This window comes from Equus quagga, chromosome 19 (assembly GCF_021613505.1).
Source record: "Equus quagga isolate Etosha38 chromosome 19, UCLA_HA_Equagga_1.0, whole genome shotgun sequence".
NCBI classification, from domain to species: Eukaryota; Metazoa; Chordata; class Mammalia; order Perissodactyla; family Equidae; genus Equus; species Equus quagga.
In genome coordinates this window covers 20,995,036-21,014,430 of record NC_060285.1, presented here as the reverse complement: position 1 = coordinate 21,014,430, position 19,395 = coordinate 20,995,036, and the positions used below count along the sequence as shown (strand labels likewise).

General features: G+C 36.5%; 1 protein-coding gene across 1 annotated transcript in view; it reads right to left on the bottom strand.

Moving 5' to 3' along the window:
* Positions 1 to 2,887: 2,887 nt before the first annotated feature.
* SLC5A8 (solute carrier family 5 member 8) overlaps positions 2,888 to 19,395 on the bottom strand; it is a 48,208-nt gene continuing 31,700 nt past the window's right edge. Inside the window, exons 11-15 of the mRNA XM_046646615.1 lie at positions 16,714 to 16,800; positions 13,837 to 14,042; positions 10,161 to 10,264; positions 6,746 to 6,825; positions 2,888 to 6,477 (exon numbers count right to left, since the gene is read on the bottom strand). Coding sequence (XP_046502571.1) covers positions 6,352 to 6,477; positions 6,746 to 6,825; positions 10,161 to 10,264; positions 13,837 to 14,042; positions 16,714 to 16,800 — 603 coding nt within the window. The 3' untranslated portion in view covers positions 2,888 to 6,351. The remainder of the gene's footprint in view (positions 6,478 to 6,745; positions 6,826 to 10,160; positions 10,265 to 13,836; positions 14,043 to 16,713; positions 16,801 to 19,395) is intronic.

Here is a 19,395-nt window from a genome sequence, read left to right as displayed (position 1 = left end):
CTCGCCAACAGCGTGTAAACCAAGGTATTCCTTAACTCTCTCCTACCACTGTTTTGCAGTCTTGCCTTTGCCTGGTATCCTGTCTTCCACCTAGTGTTAAATAATAATGCTGTGCATGGCCTCAACAGAAAGGCAAATCCATGTATTTATCTCTCTCCTGTCTCTTCACTTATCTCCCTTTTTTTTCCTACACCTACCTCCATGATTGGCCCTACCTCCAAAAACTGGCACTGTATTTGTACGTCTTATTTGCTGAAACATGATGTTTCCTACTTTGCATTAAGTGTGTGAATAGCAGGCTTTATATTTCTCTACTTCAAAATCACATTATATTTTACTTCCATTTAGATTTCAAATGACTTTTCTCTGTAACTCAAATATTTGCAATTAAAAGAAAAATCTCCAACCCGGAATGGAAGAAAATGTTTGCATATATTACATAGATATATATATTGCGTATATATAGTACGTATATAGCATATATATATGGCATATATATATAGTATATAAATACACACATATAAAGGGAATTATATCTTGACTATACAAAGAACTCTTACAACTCAATAATAAAAAGACAAATAAACTAATTAAAAATGGAAAAAGGGTCCGAATAGATATGACTCCAAAGAAGATGTACAAATGACCAATAAACATAAAATGATATTCAATATCATTAGCTGCCAGGGAAATGCAAACCAAAACCATGATAAGATACCACTTCACACCCACTAGAATGGCTATAATAAGAAATACAGGGGCTGGCCCCATGGCCGAGTGGTTAAGTTCGTGCACTCCGCTGCAGGCGGCCCAGTGTTTTGTTGGTTCGAATCCTGGGCGCGGACATGGCACTGCTCATCAAACCACACTGAGGCAGCGTCCCACATGCCACAACTAGAAGGACCCACAACTAAGGATATACAGCTATGTGCCTAGGGCTAAAGGGGTTGGGAGAAATGCGGGAGTGATTGCTAATGGGTGTGGGGTTTCTTTTGGGGCTGATGAAAATGTTCTAAGATTGTGGTTGCAGAACTCTGTGAATATAAAAACCATTGAGTTGTACATTTTAAATGAGTTAAGTGTATCGTATGTGAATTATATCTCAATAAAGCTATTATATAAAAACAGAAGACTCTCCATGTACCTCAGCATTCATGTGTTCACTTTATATCCTATTTTGCATGTTGCTTTGAAATTACATGCGACGAATATCTCCTTGTCTTCTCCTAGGCCTTCACAGCCTAGGATTAAGCAAATTAAAATAATAACGACAGAACTTCTGACAACTTGTGGTTCATATTGATATAGATGAGGGCCCCTTTTCCTATAAACCCACAGAAATTCTGAATAAAATGTCACAAAATAAAAATTTTTATATAGAGTCAAACTTGTAGGAATGAAAAGGGAAACACCAGTCCCAATATTAAAATGAAAATCAAGGGGCTGGCCCCGTGGCCGAGTGGTTAAGTTCGCGCGCTCCGCTGCAGGCGGCCCAGTGTTTCGTTGGTTCGAATCCTGGGCGTGGACATGGCACTGCTCATCAAACCACGCTGAGGCAGCGTCCCACATGCCACAACTAGAAGAACCCACAACGAGGAATGTACAACTATGTACCGGGGGCTTTGGGGAGAAAAAGGAAAAAATAAAATCTTTAAAAAAAAAAAAAATGAAAATCAAAACCATAACAATGGTACCAACAGATGTTGAATAATCTATGGAGGTGTACAACCTGATGAGTTCTTATGTCCTCATGGGAACAAAGATGAGGTTTCTGCCCACAGAATGTGGAGAAGTTAGAACTCTGTTCCAAATATCACCAAAAGTCTGAAGACTTGAAGAAATGGCCCACCAGTTAAAAGGGAATTTTAGAGAAAATTTGCCTCTATCCAAGTCTTCGGATGGAAAACAAACAAAGCTGAGGTAACGAGCCTAAATTCTGTGCCATGCACAGGCAGGTATAGGATGACATTGAAACTGTGAAACTAAGAGAGAAGCCCAACCTGAGATAATGATGTAAAACTGGCTGAGCGCCATTGAAACAACTAGGGCACAACAAAAGCTAATTTAACACTTCTTTGTAGAGGCTGTCACTACCCAGAGCCCAGAGAACTTTCACTAGACAAAATACAACCCCTACTGAAGATAAACTGCCAGTTAAAATGATCAACTACATAAGGAAAAAAACCACCAAGAAGGAGAGTAACCAAATGAACAAGTAGAAGAATTAGCACACCAAGAATTTCAGATAAGATAGCAATATGAAAAAGTAGTAAATATTGTTAAAATTATTAAAAAGATTAAAAGAATGACTGGGAATCATAATGAAAGGATCCAATACTAGCGAAAAAAAGAGTAGAAAAAATTTTTAAAGCATGTCCAACTCTAGAAATGAAAAATATAAAGTCACTGAAATGGAAAATTCAATGAATAGGTTAAGTAGCAGGTTAGAAATAGCTGAAAAGAAAATGAAAGGAAATATCTTTCTGTTTATATTTATGTGATGCATCCTGCAAATTCATCCTGAAATTTTTAAATATAAAAATGTGGAAAATATGAACTAGATTAGGAGACATGGACGATAGGATAAAAAGGTACAACAGTCATCTAATAGGAGTTAAAGAGTACAGAATGGAGAAAATGGTAGGGAGGAATAGTCAAAGAGATAATGGCTAAGAAATTTCCTGTATTAAAGATGTTACTTTCTATTTTCAAATACAGTGTTTATTACTTAAAATATAAAATATTCTTCAGTGACAAAAGTTCTGCATGTTTACTTGCCTACACTTTTAAAATCTATGTGGTAAATAGAGTAAAAATAATTCTGTAAAAGCTTATAAATGAATTATATTCAATTTGACATTAATTCCCCAAAACAGACAACTGCAAAGACATTTGTAGAGAGTTTAATCAGCAAGTTGAAAAATCAGAAATGCAACCGTTTTACATTATAATGTTCAACTCCTTCAGGTTTTTTCCACAAACAATGGACACACAACTTAAACGTAAAAGCAAATTTTACAATGACCAAATTATATAATGAATTTTTAGTAACAATGATCATGCATTCATTTGACTCTATATCAACAATCATTATTGGAAAACACTCAGAATTTCCTAAAAGATCAACACAGAGAGCCACTTCCCTGATCCCAACCCCATCTCTGCACCTTGTATCTACATCATGGATACTCAGTTGTTAATAATGAACTGCACTTCCCGGGGTTTTCACAAATAAAACAAAATTATGAAATCTTCGTATTCATACATTTACTATTTCCTCATCCTAATGTGTGTTAATGTTGGAAATCATGTTGTGAAACAACACTTTTTTAAGAGTTTTTTTCAAAATTATTCACCATTTTATAGTCCTTAATATTTTCAAAATGCTATGAAAACATATCATCATTATTCCAAATCATAGCATTCCATATGCTAGTGATAATCTCACCCTCATTTGTAGATGAGAATGATCAGAGAGAGGAGTCAAGGCAATGTCTGTAAAGTAACACAACCAGGGTATGTGAATTCAGGAAAATCAAGATCGCAACTTTAGCCTCTAGGGCAGGATTTCTCAAACTCAACACTAGTGATATCTGGGGCAGGATCATTTTTTGCTGTGGCGGAGAGGGGCAGCCCTGTGCATCACAGGATGTTTAGCAGCGTCCCTGAATTCTATCCACTAGATGTCAGTAGCACCTCCTCACCAGCTGTGACAACCAAAAATGTACCAGATATTTCCAGATGTTCCCTGAGGTGCAAAATTGCCCCACTGAGAACCACTGGTCTAGAGAGAAAATGACTGTATAAGCAACTAAATAGGTGAATATACATTTATACTGTTTTACATCCTACATATAAAATTTTCATTTCTCTATGTAGTGAATATGATTCGTCCATAGCTTTCTTTGAGTAAAGTTTATATTCTCTCTGTTAGAATAATCCTGCTGATTCCTAAATACATTTTAATATATCTATGGCACCTATTTTTTAAAAAATAAAATATTTCCACATGATTACATTGCAAATTAACTGCTCATCATTTTTTAAAACTAGCAAATGACCTTTGTTTCAAATTTTGATTCCCAATCATATGGAAATTTTAAGTAACACTATCTGAGTTAATAAAGTGCTACTTGACATTTTATACTCACATTATTTCTGTGAGGTAGGTAGGTGTTTAGTGTTAGGTTCCATCATTAGAGGAGATTAAGGATAAATTCAACGTCATACAACTTGTCAGTGGCAAAACAAAAACAGACAACTTGTGTGGCTTTTCCTTCTCATTAGAGTTGTTGTGACTCAAAATAAGAATATCAGATTATTTAATTTACAATAGATTAATCTTTTACCTCTATTTGGTTTTACCCAAAGATTTAGATAAGATATATGATTTTTAATAATTAACAATAATGTTACTTTGATTTCTTAAGAATTCCATCTGGCACTCTTACCTGTTTATAAAAGTAAAATACTGACAGTTCCTAATGTCACAAAGATATATTTTATTAAAAGAAAGTGGACAAGAATGGAAGTATCATATCTCTCATTAAGAATACATTGCATAACCCTCGGGCAGTCAGACAAGAGAAAAAGTTATTTAAATAACCTGATTTTGATTACTAAAATTGAAGCATTCTACACACAAGTGCATTTAGAATTACTAAATAAATAACAATAGTTCAAATCACACATGCATAAAATAGGATTATACCTTCCTACTCATTAAAAAATTGGAGAAAGATTTACAAAGTTTAACGTATGCTTACAAATATATTGATTAAAAAAATAACATCTATACACATACAAAATATATGACTACATTGTTAATATAATGTTATATAAATCTCTTTGCTTATATAAATGCTATTCCTATTCTTTTTAATTTTTTACTGTTTTCAATTGGAAACCTCTAAATGGATAGAGCATGCTTACCCAAATATTACAAAATAAGCAAAAAATTTTTTAATTACAAAATAGTTAATGTACCTAAATATTTCTCACATTATTTTAAAACATTGTAAAACCAAACAAACTTCTAAACAGTATCTAATGTGGGTACTGCAGAAAAAAATAAGTTATTGATGAAAGCTTGTAACCAAACTCTTAGCTAGAAATACAGCAAAATAAACAAAATAAACTTTGGGACTACTACTTGAAATTTTAACACATAGAACAAAGCATATATTCAGTAACTCCAAAACATTAAAGAAAAATGGTAGTGTTTGCCTGCGTAATTTAGCTCTCTAACTGGGTGAATATACTAGAATTCAAGACTTCTAAGCACACGTACCTTTAAATTTAATAGATTGCAAATTAGCTGACATTTAAAAATTCAGCATGATAGCATTCATTGTCTTCATCTAACTCCATGGAGCTTAACCACTCTCAATCATGTAAATGTTCTTGGATCACCAAATCCATAAGCACCTATGTTGAAAGTACCTTAGTCAGTATCAGGCTCATGGGAATTTATAATTTATAGGCTGGGACTTAGTGAACCAGGATCTGGAGTAGCATGATTCATATTGGTGTGTCAAGACATATGCAAGCCCAAGGCAATAGAGTAAACAAGAAATTAGTAAATTAAAGCAAAGGTAAACTGCACAATAAAACAAAAGTTGATGGGTCAGAAACTAGGAAAGCAGATAAGAACCAGAGTCTCAGAAAGGCAATATAAGCAGCCAATGGCCAGGAAGTTCTAGATAATAAGCAAAAAGGCATGAGAAAAGAAGCATAGCACAAAGAAGCACCTTGATCCTTGGGTCCATCTTCTGTCCCAAACAGAATGCTTCTTGATTACCACTTTCCTGAGACAGATTTGGTTCCAAGGTTAATATGTGCCCTGGGCAGAGAGGGGTCAATGAGAAGAGAAGATATAGACAACACAGACTTGTCACCCCATTGCTCCCTAAGAACAGAGTATGTAGTAGGAGGAAGAAAAGCTCTTTTCAATATCAGTTATGATTATGGCAAATCCCAAAACTTATACGCTAGCACCAAATGCATGGAAAGTATTTTTAGTAATGCCCAAATTGAAGAATCTGCTTTTGACCATCAAGGATGAGTGTATTTGTGTGTATTAGCCTTTCAGTACATATGCAGTCATAACTCTCATAACTACAGCTTCATTGAAATAAAAGAGAGATCGAGGGAAATGCTGATGCTGAAACTCCTAACTCCAGAGTAGCATCAGTTAATGAGTGTAGTACGTGAAGAAACTCACTTTAACAAAAATTTATCCCCAAAACACTCATGATAGACAACAACAACAAAAAATCTAAACCTGATCCAATTATCTTAGAAAACATAAAATTGGGACACTGTTTAAGATCATTTAGTATCAAAGCTGCTTCACAAACGAGTCCCTTTGATCTTGCCACTTTGATCTGTGAAGTTCAGTTCAACATGGTTGAAGGCAGGATTATCAGTTCCACCATCTTCTACTGGATGAGATTTATAGCTTAAAATATGCTTCTTCTAAAAGAGAATGTTAACAAGGTGATTAGAAAAAAAACCTTTCATTCATTCAATTCTAAATAATTGTTACTACTGCTTTTCCTTCTCAAAATCAGCTTCGTAGTCTACTGGGGAAGAGAGAACACAACAGAAGCAGATCATCAAAGAGTAGGGCCAATACCTTCCTTGTTCATCAGAGTTCAAAAGAGAGTCTGGGGATTAACTAGTTTTCTAATCTGATGATAAAAGAACAGTCTTACTACTTTAAGAAAAAAGAAAGCCAACTTACCTTCTTAAAAACATCAAAATTGGATAAAAAGTCCTCTTTGGTTAGTAGGAATCTGTGGTCTATGTTCTGTTTTCTTCCTCCTGAAAAACATATACATTATTTACATTGTTAAAAAGATATCTCTAACTACCTAGTGACAGTCCACCAGACAGGCATTTAACTTGTGCACAGTGAAGTCTACGCATTCATAAAACACAAAGAGAAAGGGAATTTTCTACATAGACTTAGTTCCCCATTTCCCTTCCCTCAGTCAGGCTCAGATTCTGCAAGCCTCTCACTGTGATAAATAGGAGTCTAATGTTTAAAGATAAATGAGATGGCTTTTAAATGCAAACCAAATCCCTCATCTGGTGCTCAGCGAAAGAATGAGTCACCTGGCCCAGTGCTGATAGGAAAACTGATTTAAAAGCATCCTTCATGATCTACCAATAAAATATCAAACCATCTGCCTCTGCTTCAGACAGTCGAGTTGCCTTTCCTCAATTTGGTGGCTATGAATATAGATGTGTGTGAAGAAATGCAGGAAATCCGAAATTGTGGAATACGTTATTTAAATGAAAATCAGTACAATGACTCGTGTTTGATCCAATTCCTCTTCCCTAAAGAGGAATTATAAAATATTTTATAAAAACATATTCTCTGGTTTGGTATTTTATTTGTAGATCAAAGAAGATTCTTTTAAAACCATGTGTCTCGAAGAGCAGTTCTCAAAATACCTCCATCCAAATCACCTAGGAGATGTACTTAAAATGCAGATTCCTGGACTCCAATCTGGACTGACCTAATTAGAACCTCTGGGGTGGGGCCACTGAATTCTGATTTTTACCAAATTTCTGAAGCTCTTTAATGTTTGAGAACCACTACTTTAGTAAAATGCTAGCCTTTTAATTATGGGGGCCTAAGCTCTTCTGGAGATGGAATCAACTTGAAATTAATTCATTCAACATTGTTGAGTGCCTACCATGTGCTAGGGACTCTACAAGGTCCTAGAGAGACAGAGATGAGTAAAACAATCATTGCATTCATAGCTCATGGTCTACTCAGGGAATCATTGACCCCACTTTACTGATGAAGAGACAATTCACTATGCACAGTACATAGTTAGGTGAAGTTGAAAGCCAACCCAGTCTGTTTGGCCTGAATTCTTCCAGACTCCTAGTATCCTAGAGTAGATTTTTAAATATATTTGCCAAGGAGCATCAGGATTTTATGTTTCTAAATTTTTTTTTTAAGGTGCTCACTGCTGCTGTAGAATGGGAATAAGTCATTTACGAAGTTAATGAAGTTGCAGTGTATTTTATCAATGGATGCCGGCTCCTCTGGGTAGAGCATTACTTTTTAAAACAAAAGGTATAGTTTTTATAGTTATCAGAATCAAAGCATTTAAGGGGAAAAATGAATATGGAAAGGAAGTACTCTGATATCTCATTTTCTTAAAGAAAAAACCCGGGTTGAATAAGGACTAAAGGTCAAATAGTACAAGGAGATTGGTTAGGTGTATTCCAGATCTGAACAGTTGGGTTACTGGTGAGAGAAGTGTAAAACATGTTTTAAAATATATCAAAACAGACAAGAGAATAGACCTACTGTGCTGGTAATTTCATTTATGAGAAAAAGCAAGGTCCTTTTTGAAAAGAAAGAGAAAAATTGAAAACAACTGTTTGACAGGTAACAAATAGCTACAGACTTTATTACAAATGTATAATAACTATACATTGTAATATATAATAAATATATTATAATCAATATCATTACTTATATAATTATATTAATGTCACCACTAATTATTAATATAATTTATTAATTCTAAAGACAAGTTACAGAAGTTGGAAAGACAGTGCTATCCAGGTGCCAAAAAACAATGACTGATGATAGAACTCCTTAAAGTGTCACAGTGCTGGCAATTTTGTAGCACAAAGCAAGCGAAGACATCAGACATACTTGGACAAAGCGTAGGATTTCTAACTGGTTATTACACTTTTGATAAAGAGAGCAGTGGAGCTGCCTTCCCCTAGTGTGGTTGCTATGGATGTATAGGAGTGAGGGAATGCAGGAAATTAGGGAACCAGGCACTTCTCACCAACTCCACACTATTACCCTGGTTTGAGCCACCATGATCATTCACCTGGATTTCTGCAATAGCCTCCTACCTGCCTTCCTTCCCTTACAGACTATTCTCAAAACAACTGGATCAGAATGCTCCTTTGAGAATTACTGGAAAAGTAATTGAAAAAATATCCCATGTAGTAGACCTAAAAAACACAGAGATGGAAAACAGGAAAGAAAAGATAAGAAAATTAGAAGAACTGTCCAAGACTCAAACATTTGACTAACAGAAGTTTCCAGAAAGAGAAAACAGAAAATGACCAGAAACTACAAAAGAAATAATATAGGAAAATGCCCTAGAATGGAAGGATACGGGTCTTCAGATTGAAAGGACCCTACTGAGGGTCTAGGGCAAGGCAGTCATGGTGAAATGGGTCACATGCAAAGGGTCAGCAGGTAGCACGGCATTGGCATTCTCAGCAGCAACACAGTAAGGCAGAAGAAAATTAAGACATCCTCTCAAAAACAAGAAAGTTATTTTCAACCTAGGATTCCCAACTCAAATTATCAATAAAGTATAACAGAGAATTAAAAGACATTTTTTTTCAGACACACAATGTTTCCAAAATCTCTCTCTTGTCCACCCTTTCTCAAGAACGTGCTATAGGCTGTGCTCCATTCAATAAAGGGAGTAAACAAGAACTAGGATTAATGGGATGCAGACAGCAGGAAATCCAACCCAGGAAGGAGGCCAAGGGAACTCACAGAACAAGGACAAAATGAAGTGCTGGCACAAGAGTTCTATAGTAATCCCAGAGAGCAGTCTATACTACATGTATTATCAGTTTGATTTTTTAAAAAGTTTATGAACATCTGAAAAAAGCCTTCCCACACGTTTAAATATAAAGATTATGATTATTATTCCTCACATGTGTATATTTCCTTACCGTTTACAAAAAGTCAGCACCGGGCAATGAAAAGATCATGACACAGGGGTGTTGTAACAATATATGTAAGATCCCTGGCATTCTAGTAGCCATGGACAATTTTTTCAAGTATTTTATTTTTAACTTACAGCAACTGGTGAGATAGGCAGGTCAATTATTATTATCCTTATTTTACACATGATAGCTAAGGCTCAGAGTAGTTACACAGACTTCCCCAAGTTCATGCAGCTAGTAAATGGCAGAACAAAGATTCAGACAGAGATTTCAAGTCCAGGCCCTCAAATTTCCCATGAGTAACATGAAACAAATAATTAAACTAGTTGTTAACAAGACTATAGTAAAATAACATAAATGGTTATAAAACAGATATAGTAAAAACTGATAGGGGGTAAATACAACAATACTAATGTTTAGAGAGTTACCTGTTGGTAAACTGATAAGCATTCCTGTGAATAACGTTACAAAAGTTCCAAGAGTGCTGAAGTATAGATATGATAAGGAATACCAGTTATCCATCAGTGGTGTCCTAAGGGAGAACAAAAGCATAAGCATAAGATTTCACATAATGCTACCAGCAGCTAAGAGTAAGTGTCAATAATCCTCATGGCAAAGTCAAAATACAATATTTAATAATGCTGTTAAAGTCATAATGTGCTATCCCAATTTTACCTTATTGTATCAGGAATTAAAAGCATGACCTAACCTTGACTGTATACTATAATAACAAACGTCCATATGTATTCATTCAACTCTGCTTTATGTCCCAGGCACTGATATTGTCACTGGAAAGTCTATCATAAAAAAAGGTAGCTAAGGTTCCTCTCCTTATAAAGTTTACATTCTAATAGGGAAAGAAATGCAATAAACAAGTAAACTAATTAATAAATACAATAATTTCCACTGGTAGAAAGTGTTGTAAGGAAAATAAAACAAGGCAATGCGACATTAGCAGGGTGGAAAGAAGGAACCACACTCTAACGTGGGGTCAGAGAAAGCCTTTGTGAAGAAGTGACATTTGAACTGAGATATGGCTAACAAAAAGTTCCTGAGGAAACTTCCTGGAGAGAAGTAACCACCAGCTGACTGAAGCATACTGAGCAAGATAGAGTGGTACCAGATGAGAGGTCTTTTGTGGGACTTGTATGAGCTTGGATTTTACTCTCTGGGATATGGCACTCATGGCAGTATTTTAAGTGGAAGAGTGACATGATCTGATCTGTTTCTAAAATGAGTGCTCTAGGATCCCACTTTCAGCTTTGATAGAGTAGCTTGATTTAGACCAACCATCCTGCCAAGAATAATATACAAAAAATTGGGGGATGGGGGGAAGCTGGGATTTTTTAAGACACCAGAGAGATCACGGCAATTAGAACTTGAGGGGCCAAGGTCCCAGAAAGAAGAGAAACACATTGAGGTGAGCTATTGAAATTAAGATAATACGGTATTATTGGGCCAAAGACAGACAAAATAGAACAGAATAGAAAATAGAGAAATAGAGCCACAGGAAAACAGTCATTTAGTTTATATCAAAGTTGTCACTGCATCGAGATAGGGCAAAAGGAGGATCTTTTCAACAAGTGCTGCTTGGTTAGTTGAATAGCCATATGGGAAAAAAAAAAAATGAATCTTGATCACAGCACCTACAGAAATAAATTCCAAAGTGAATTACATTTCCTAAATGGAAATGCTTAACAAAAAAGCTTTTCAATGAAAAATTAGAGGAATGTCTTTATGATCTCAGGGTAGGCAAAGATTTCTTAACTGGACACACCAAAGACTAACCATATTGGAAAAGACTGATAAGTTAAACAATTAAAATTAAAAAATTCTGACCACCAAAAAGTGTCATTAAGAGAATAAAAAGGCAGAGTGGGAGAAAAATATTTTTAAGACATATCTTGTATCCAGAATATATCAATAACTCCTAAATAAATAAGAAAAAGACGGAGAATCCATTTAAAAGTGGACCAGAGAGTTCAATAGACAAATCAGAAAAGTAAATATCCAAATGGCCAAAAACATATAAAAATGTATTGAACTTAAACATAATGCAAATGAAAACCACAACGAGCTACCAGTTTCCAGGCAACTAAAGAGTATCTTGTTTCATCTTCAGCTGTGTCATTCACTCTTCTTGTACTCTAGCGATACCGAACTATGTATGATTTCCTAAGATGCCACATGGCTTCAGGCCTTCATGCCTTTGGATATGTTGTTTCTCCATTCTGCAATAAACGTTCCTTCTTCCTTTCGTCCCCTCTGCCCGATCTTTTCACCTGGTAAATTCCAGGTCATGCAATACTCCTCTAAGATGCTTTGCTTGACTGCACCCAGGAAGAGTTAGGCTCCTCCTCCTCCTGGCTCCCATGACAGCCTACGAATACCACTTATCCCAATGTATCGTTTGTTTGTTTTCTTGTCCAACTTCTCTTCTGGTCATTCTCTGTGACAAGAATGACTTTCCAGACCTTTCCCTCTAGCCAATCTTGACATGCTTCAAGAAAGACAACATCTCTGAAGTCTTCATGCTAATTTCAACTTAAACTTTGTTTATATTCATTCTTTTAACAAATATTTATCAAGTATTTATTAGCTATTTACCATGTGCTAGTTACTAGACTTACCGTGCTTACTGAGTTAATGTGTATATTAGCACATTCTCTCCAGCTAGATTATAATTTCCTGGAAGGCAGGAATCACAGTGAAGGGGAAGAGAAGATTTTCAATGGATATTACATAAATGGCCAGCCCAGGGCTGAGTATATTGTTCATACTCAAAAATTCTTGTATTAGCCAAGTTATTTTATAAATAAGCTAACATATAAAAGTGATTAAAAAGAATGATTATTATGGTACCAGGTACCAAGTACATGATAAATCTCAGCTAATTTATTTGTTTCAGGAATCCAAATAATTATTTTGCCTTAGACTCAAATTAAGACAGATATTTACATAATCAGAAAAAATGCTAAGCAAAATTGTGAAACAAGAAGTACATCCTGAACATCCTCCGATGCACCCTTCCATTAATCTTTTACCCCTTTCTGATTCTAATGACTTTCCTGACCCTTCCATTAGTGCTTTCATGCTTGTCCAGACTGCTCCTTGCATATCCTTGCCCCTCTCCCTGCAGCACCCCATGTAGTCAAACATCCCCCAGATATGCCTCAGGTTCTGGAACTACCTTTTCTCTCTATGCATGCAGAGTTTACCAGCCTTGAACTCTCACTGGCAAACATTCTCATAGATGAATTCCCTTCAGGATGTGAATTGCTAATAATAACAGACACGTTCCTTCTCAAAGGAGTGTGTCCATTTTAAGAGTGAGATACCACGTCTTGACCCAAAGGGAATGATTTCATTCTGGGTCAGTTAGAATTCAGATAATACTTTAGGGGCAATAGCTTCATCTTTGTACTCCTTGAACATATTCATGGCATTTGTGCTTCAAGGCTGGACATCTATGTACCCACTAAAGAAAGTCTTGCCATCACATTCACTGTACAATAAAATAATTACCTACCAACAGGTCTACATAATTTCATTAAATCAGACAACATCAGTATCCAGAAGCTCAAAAGTGTACTGAATACTGAAAACTCTAGTAAGAAGACCATGACTGCAACTCATTGCTAGAGCTCTAAAGATTTGGAATCTTTAAAACTGAACAAATAGCAATTACTCAACATATTTAGATAATTACGGCTTTTAGTCTGTAAAGGCTGTACTTCAAAAACTTTAAGAGCAATGATTCTTTTATAACTGTGCTTTTCATTTTAAAAGTTTTTCAGTTGACAAAGACAATTTTTCATAGAGCTGGTATCTGGTAGCATTTACTCATAATAGGAATTTTTTGTTGTTACTATTCAAGTCTTCTCTGGATCTGTAGGTGAGGCAGAAGTTTCTATCAAAATTAAGAAAATACGTAACTTTTGCTATTTCAGAACAAAATATTACAGCCAGAAAGCCACATGGGCTCTACACATTTCAGAATTAGGCAAAATTGCAGCATTGCAGGCAAGACAAAAAGCAACAGGGGTTCTCTACTTGTCACATACATTTTTTAAAAATATGACATTATAAAGCTTAATTCAATACCTTTCAACATTGTGTACTTGAAAAGCACTAGTAGAAAATGGCATTTCTGTGGTTGTCATCCAATTTGTTCCATTGTACGTGCTGTTACAGCCGTAGGTTTCAAGGCTTAGTGGCATAGTGCTCTCAGGAAGTGGAGGGTAAAGCTGAGCTCCAATTCCAACCCACAAAGAAACAACAAATCCAGCCAGCAGACCAGCAAGTGCTCCCTGCAAAACAAAAGTGGTTTTAAAAGAAAAATAATACAGTTTTCTTTGAGAAGGTAATTAACATTAGAAGGGTAAGCTCAATATAGCCCAAGTCAAATTTACCAGCTTTTCTCCTAAAACTATTTCCCCTCGCAAGATCCCTGCCTCCTGTCAAGGGCACGATGGGCCCCTGGTCCCTCAGCCCAGAGCCCTGGGGACTCTGTAACCTGATTCCCTTTTTGACATTCCTATCTAGCTAATCACCAATTTCTATCCATTTTTTTTTTCATATGTCTCATAATTCCATTCCTTCCACCCTGTTTCCATGGCCAACAGTATATTCTGACCTCCTTGTCTCTTCATACCCAATTAACTACAACAGTCACACAGTTGACTCCAGGCCAATTGTTCCTTCTATTTTTACTTAATCCATGAACAAATGGCACACTGTAAGAGTAAGAGACTATGAAGAAGAAAGCACACACAGAGTTTATTCCTATACTTAGCAACGAGCATGATTGTAATTGTGCTTTAGGGTAATTATGGAGAAAACAGCAAGCAGTTTTCACAAATGACTGCATGGTGCAGACAACCAAATCAAGTATTTCTAGAGATAAATGGAGACATCCTCTTTGAAGACATTTGGATTCCCAATCTTTGAAAGACTTGGGTCCCTCACTCCTGCTTTTCACCTGTAATCCAGGTGTTCTGCCAGCTCTTGAATGATTTAAGCCCTAATTCCAAATGATGGACACACAGAAAAACTTTGAGCTGGGTAGCCCCTTCCTCTGTGGGTCAAATTTCTCCCCTTCCTTTACAAATAATGATCAGACAGGGCAGCTTGTGCCTTGGGTTCCACATAGAGAGGACAGGTGAGAATATGTGAAGTAAGGGGGAAAACATAAGCCAAATCATAGGGTTGAAAAAAAGAACAGTGTGTTGGTGGGAAAACAAGAAGGCCGCCGACCAGATCAGAGGATTTATGTTGGGGACAAGGACTGCAAGCTCTTTCACTAAGCCATGAACTCTTCAGAGCAGAATTAGGTTTGTTTATTTCGGGTGCCCTAGCTCTTACCACAGGGCTACACATATAGCAAGCATGCAAAAAATATTTTTGAATAATTTGAGGTTGGAATAGTAGATCTGGCCAGCTGTTGATAAGTCAGACTTGCTTACTCTCAGCATTGTACATGGCTTGATCAGGGATCTACAAAATTATAATACCCACAAGGGCAGAAATATTCAGCACTCTCTACTCCCAGGACAGTGCTCAGCCTATAAATATTCAATGAATGAATGAGAAGAAGGGAGGAAGAGAAGTAAAGGAGGAGAAGAAAGAGGGAGGAAAGAAGGGAGTGAGGGAGAGAGAGAAGAGGAAGTCCACTCCTAAGTAAGAGTAGATATTCTGCTGGTGAATAACATGAATATAGTAAAAAGAGGTGCTTCCTATGATAGGAACAATAGTATCCTGCTTCCCCTGAAAAAGGATGTGTTGGACCTAGTCAGCTACAGCTTTTCTGGAGGCAACTCACGGTGGCATAAATGTCAACAACCAAAAGTCAGTCTTTTTTTTTTAATGTTTCAGACACTCAGCAAACCACCATGCATTTCAGGAGTCGACTAAAAGCTTCAGCATTCTGAAGTGGACACAAACTACTCTCTTTCGTTGTGATTAATTTCTACCAAGCTAGCTTTTCATATGACACTTCATTGAGAATTATTATTAATAATAATAAGAATAAGAGCCATTATTAGAATCTACCTTACCAATTCCTAATGCCTCATGAGCAAAATGGAATTTTAATGTAAAGAATGGCATTTTAACCTAAATGTAAAGTCACAGTTCTGTGGTTATTCTACATCTGTCTGAAACCACCATACACACGTTATCGGTTTTTCCTGAACTTTAGCTTACAGCATTACTGAACCACTGGAGTTTCTCCTGGCTTTCCAGGGAAATAATTTTTATTTCTTTTATTCCAAACAAAATTTAGCACTTCAAAGCACAGATATGTCTATGTAGAAAAACAGAGATATTATCTATTTCTGGATATTATCCCCAATTATGATCACCCCTTTTGGGCTAGAATAATGTTATTGGAGCTACAGCTTTAAATTTGAGCAGTATAAATTTTCTGGCCAAGATGGTGAAGATCTGATCTTATTGCTTCTCTTTGCTTTACTGTGGCTATTCACAGGTATTCTCAGCTCTATTGCCCTTAAATCTTTCATATCTAAGCCTGTTGATCTCTTCAAGAAGGGCAAAAAGATAAATGTGCAAAAAGTGTTGATCCTTCAGTTATATTATATAATATTCATAATATACATCAAAATATATACATCATAATATATCATGTATCATAATATACATCATTTCATAATACATATCATTTAGTTATGTTCTACAGTATTCTATAATACTCTATTTTTCTTATAGAATATAATTATATTATTACATAACTTAGTTATATAATATTCATAATACATATTCTGGCAGTTACCATTTAGTTTCACACATGCAGGGTCCCAGTGCATAGGACTTCATTGTACACTCCAGCAAAGTCAATATGAGTAATTCAAGTCATTGAGACAAGTCACTAACGACAGATATCAAAGGAACTTAATCTTTACAACTGAGAAAAAATTATGTTTGGAAAAGAAAGCTTTACACATATTAATTCTTCATACTTACAATTGAGTTGGCAAAGGGGACCAAAATGCCCAAAGAAAACAAGCCCAGAAGTGGTCCACCAACCATGCCAAATATGCTGAGTGCTGCCTGTGAAAATAATAAAAAGTCAGCAACTAGTAATCTCAAACCCAAAGTAAAAATGTTTCAAAGTAATTTCATCAGGAAGAGGATTTAAGGTATTCAGTCTCCTCCTGAAAATCATGGCAATCTTGTCATTGGCAAAGAGGTAATCAGAGCTTGGAAGCTTCTGCTCCTCAGTCTCAAGTATCCATCTGTTCATTCAGGTACCCTCAATAAAGGAAGCAAAGTGTAAAGAAGGTACAGAATCATAGACAATAGGAACATCTATATGAATGCATAAGACAAGAGAGACACCTCTCCTCCTGGCTTTGTTCTTGCAAACATTAATAATCAATCACATCATTCCTTTGTGCTTTGATAGTCTCAAAGTCCTCTGCAAAACAAGACTGTGGATAAGTACTGCTAAGGGACCAGAGATGGTAATGAAACCCAATGCTATTCTTGGTTCCCTAAAGATGGAACCAGAATGAAATATATGATTTAAAAAAAAGATTGATTGAATCATGTAGAAAGAGATTTAAAATCTAATTGGCTAATTGCAACCTTTGCTTTGATGTACAGATGCCAAAATCATAATCGTGGAAAAAATTTACAATGTGAAAAATAGAGAAATGGAAATAGCTGAAACTTCTAAGAGATAGCTATTCTCAATAGTTAAATCGCTAATTTTTGAGAGTGAGCAGAACCATAAAAGAAGGATCAGGGACACCCTGGTTTGTCCACAGAGTAAAGGGGCCTGATAGAACAGAATGAATGAATCAAAGAAAAAATATGAAGTCAAGAAAAATTTCAGAGGGTATAGACTTTGGTTGGGGGGAGGGGGAAGCCCACCCTGTGGACTAGGGAAAGGAAAATGGAGACTGATGATAGAGGAGAACTAGTGTTTGAGGAGGATATGGACTCGGGATAGGATCCTAGGAAGTCATTTCACAACTGCTCTTGAAGCAGAGTCCAGTAGGAAGGGAGATGAAGTCTTTCACTGCAAAATGTGAAAGAAGACACATGGCCCATGAAGCAGGCTGTGACAGTGTGACCTGTGAGCCAGTTTTGGAAATATAAGGAAAATATCCTTTAAAAACCTGTCTTAGGAAATAAGACCTTGCTTAGAGAGGAAGCAAGGAAGAACCGGCTTGGAGCTATGATTACTGTCCTAGAACATCTCACTGGATATGCTCAGGCCAAAGTCCGTATATGAAAAAAGAGGAATCATCCACAACAAGAGCTATAAGCAATTATGCAGACTATGGAGGAAAGCACATTCAGAGGAGTTTTATTGGTTATGGATTAGGTATGCTAGAAAAGCTTGGAGCTTCTGGATCTAATTCATTCATTTATATAATCAGGATGATATCAAACTGTTTTAACTGATATGTCCTAAGCAACAGCCAACCAGATGCACCCAAGCCTTAGATCTGAGCATGAACCTGGAGAACTTGCTTTGCCCAGCATTAGCCTTCAAGTTTCTGGATCATGAGGAGGTCCAGGAATCCCAGAGGAGCCCAGGTGGCCATAGGAGTTTCAGGGAGCACTTGGGGCAATCAGAAAAGTGGATATTCAAGAACCAACCACAAATAGGTACATTCAACCTGAATTTGTAAAATGTCTACTTTGTCCTGCGCACTGCAGTAAGCACCAGATATTTGGTATAGTGTTGAACAACATCATCATCCTTGTCTTTATGGAATTACAAACTATTTAGTAACACAGACATTAAATAAATAACTGTAATAAAGTATGATAATTGAGATGATAAGAGAAATACAAGGTACTCTGGGAATATTTGGCAGAGGGGAACTCAAACTTATCCAGGGAACAGAAAGCATTGTCTTGAATAATATTTAAGTTGAAACCTGAATAATAAACAAGACTTAGTTGAAAGGTACTCCAGACAGGAGGAGGAGTCTATACTGAGGCCTGGATGCTAAAAACAGTGAGGAAAAAACCCCACCAAACCTTGGCACTTCCACTTCTGGGAAAATGGAGTAGATGTACTTTTCCCCATTCCTACTGCCAATAAAACTAAAAATCCTGGACATTACATATACAACAAACAGAAGAATAATCTGAATATGGAGAGAAGAAGGCAGATTGGCAGACTGGCTAGGGATTTTGGGACTTGAAAAATGACACAGTGGTGAGTTCTCCGAGTTTTCTTTTTGCCCCACATATCTCAGTCTCGGGGTTGAAGAAGCTGGCAATGCAGAATAGACAACAGGTGCAGCTAAAAAAAAGAAAAGGCCCCAACAAAAGCCTGTTCTCTCTAGTCATAGGACAGAAAAGGAATAACAGCAAGACAGAAAACTTTTAGAAGATAACTGCTCAACTCCAGCCAAGTTCCAGGGAATAAACTGCCCCCCCCCTACAATATGGCAGCAACAGCCAAGTAGGGAGCCTAGACTCTATCCCCACCAGCCTATAACAAGGCACCTCTTTCCCTCCCTGCTGTGTTGTAATGTCATAGGAGGTCCAGTGAAGAATCTGGACTTTCACCATTGCCCAGCAGTAACAAGATCATCTCCACCATGGTCACTAGCAAAACAAGAAGCTCCTGCCTTGAGTGTCAATAGAGGCCAAGTGGGGAACCTGGACTTCTACTTCAAC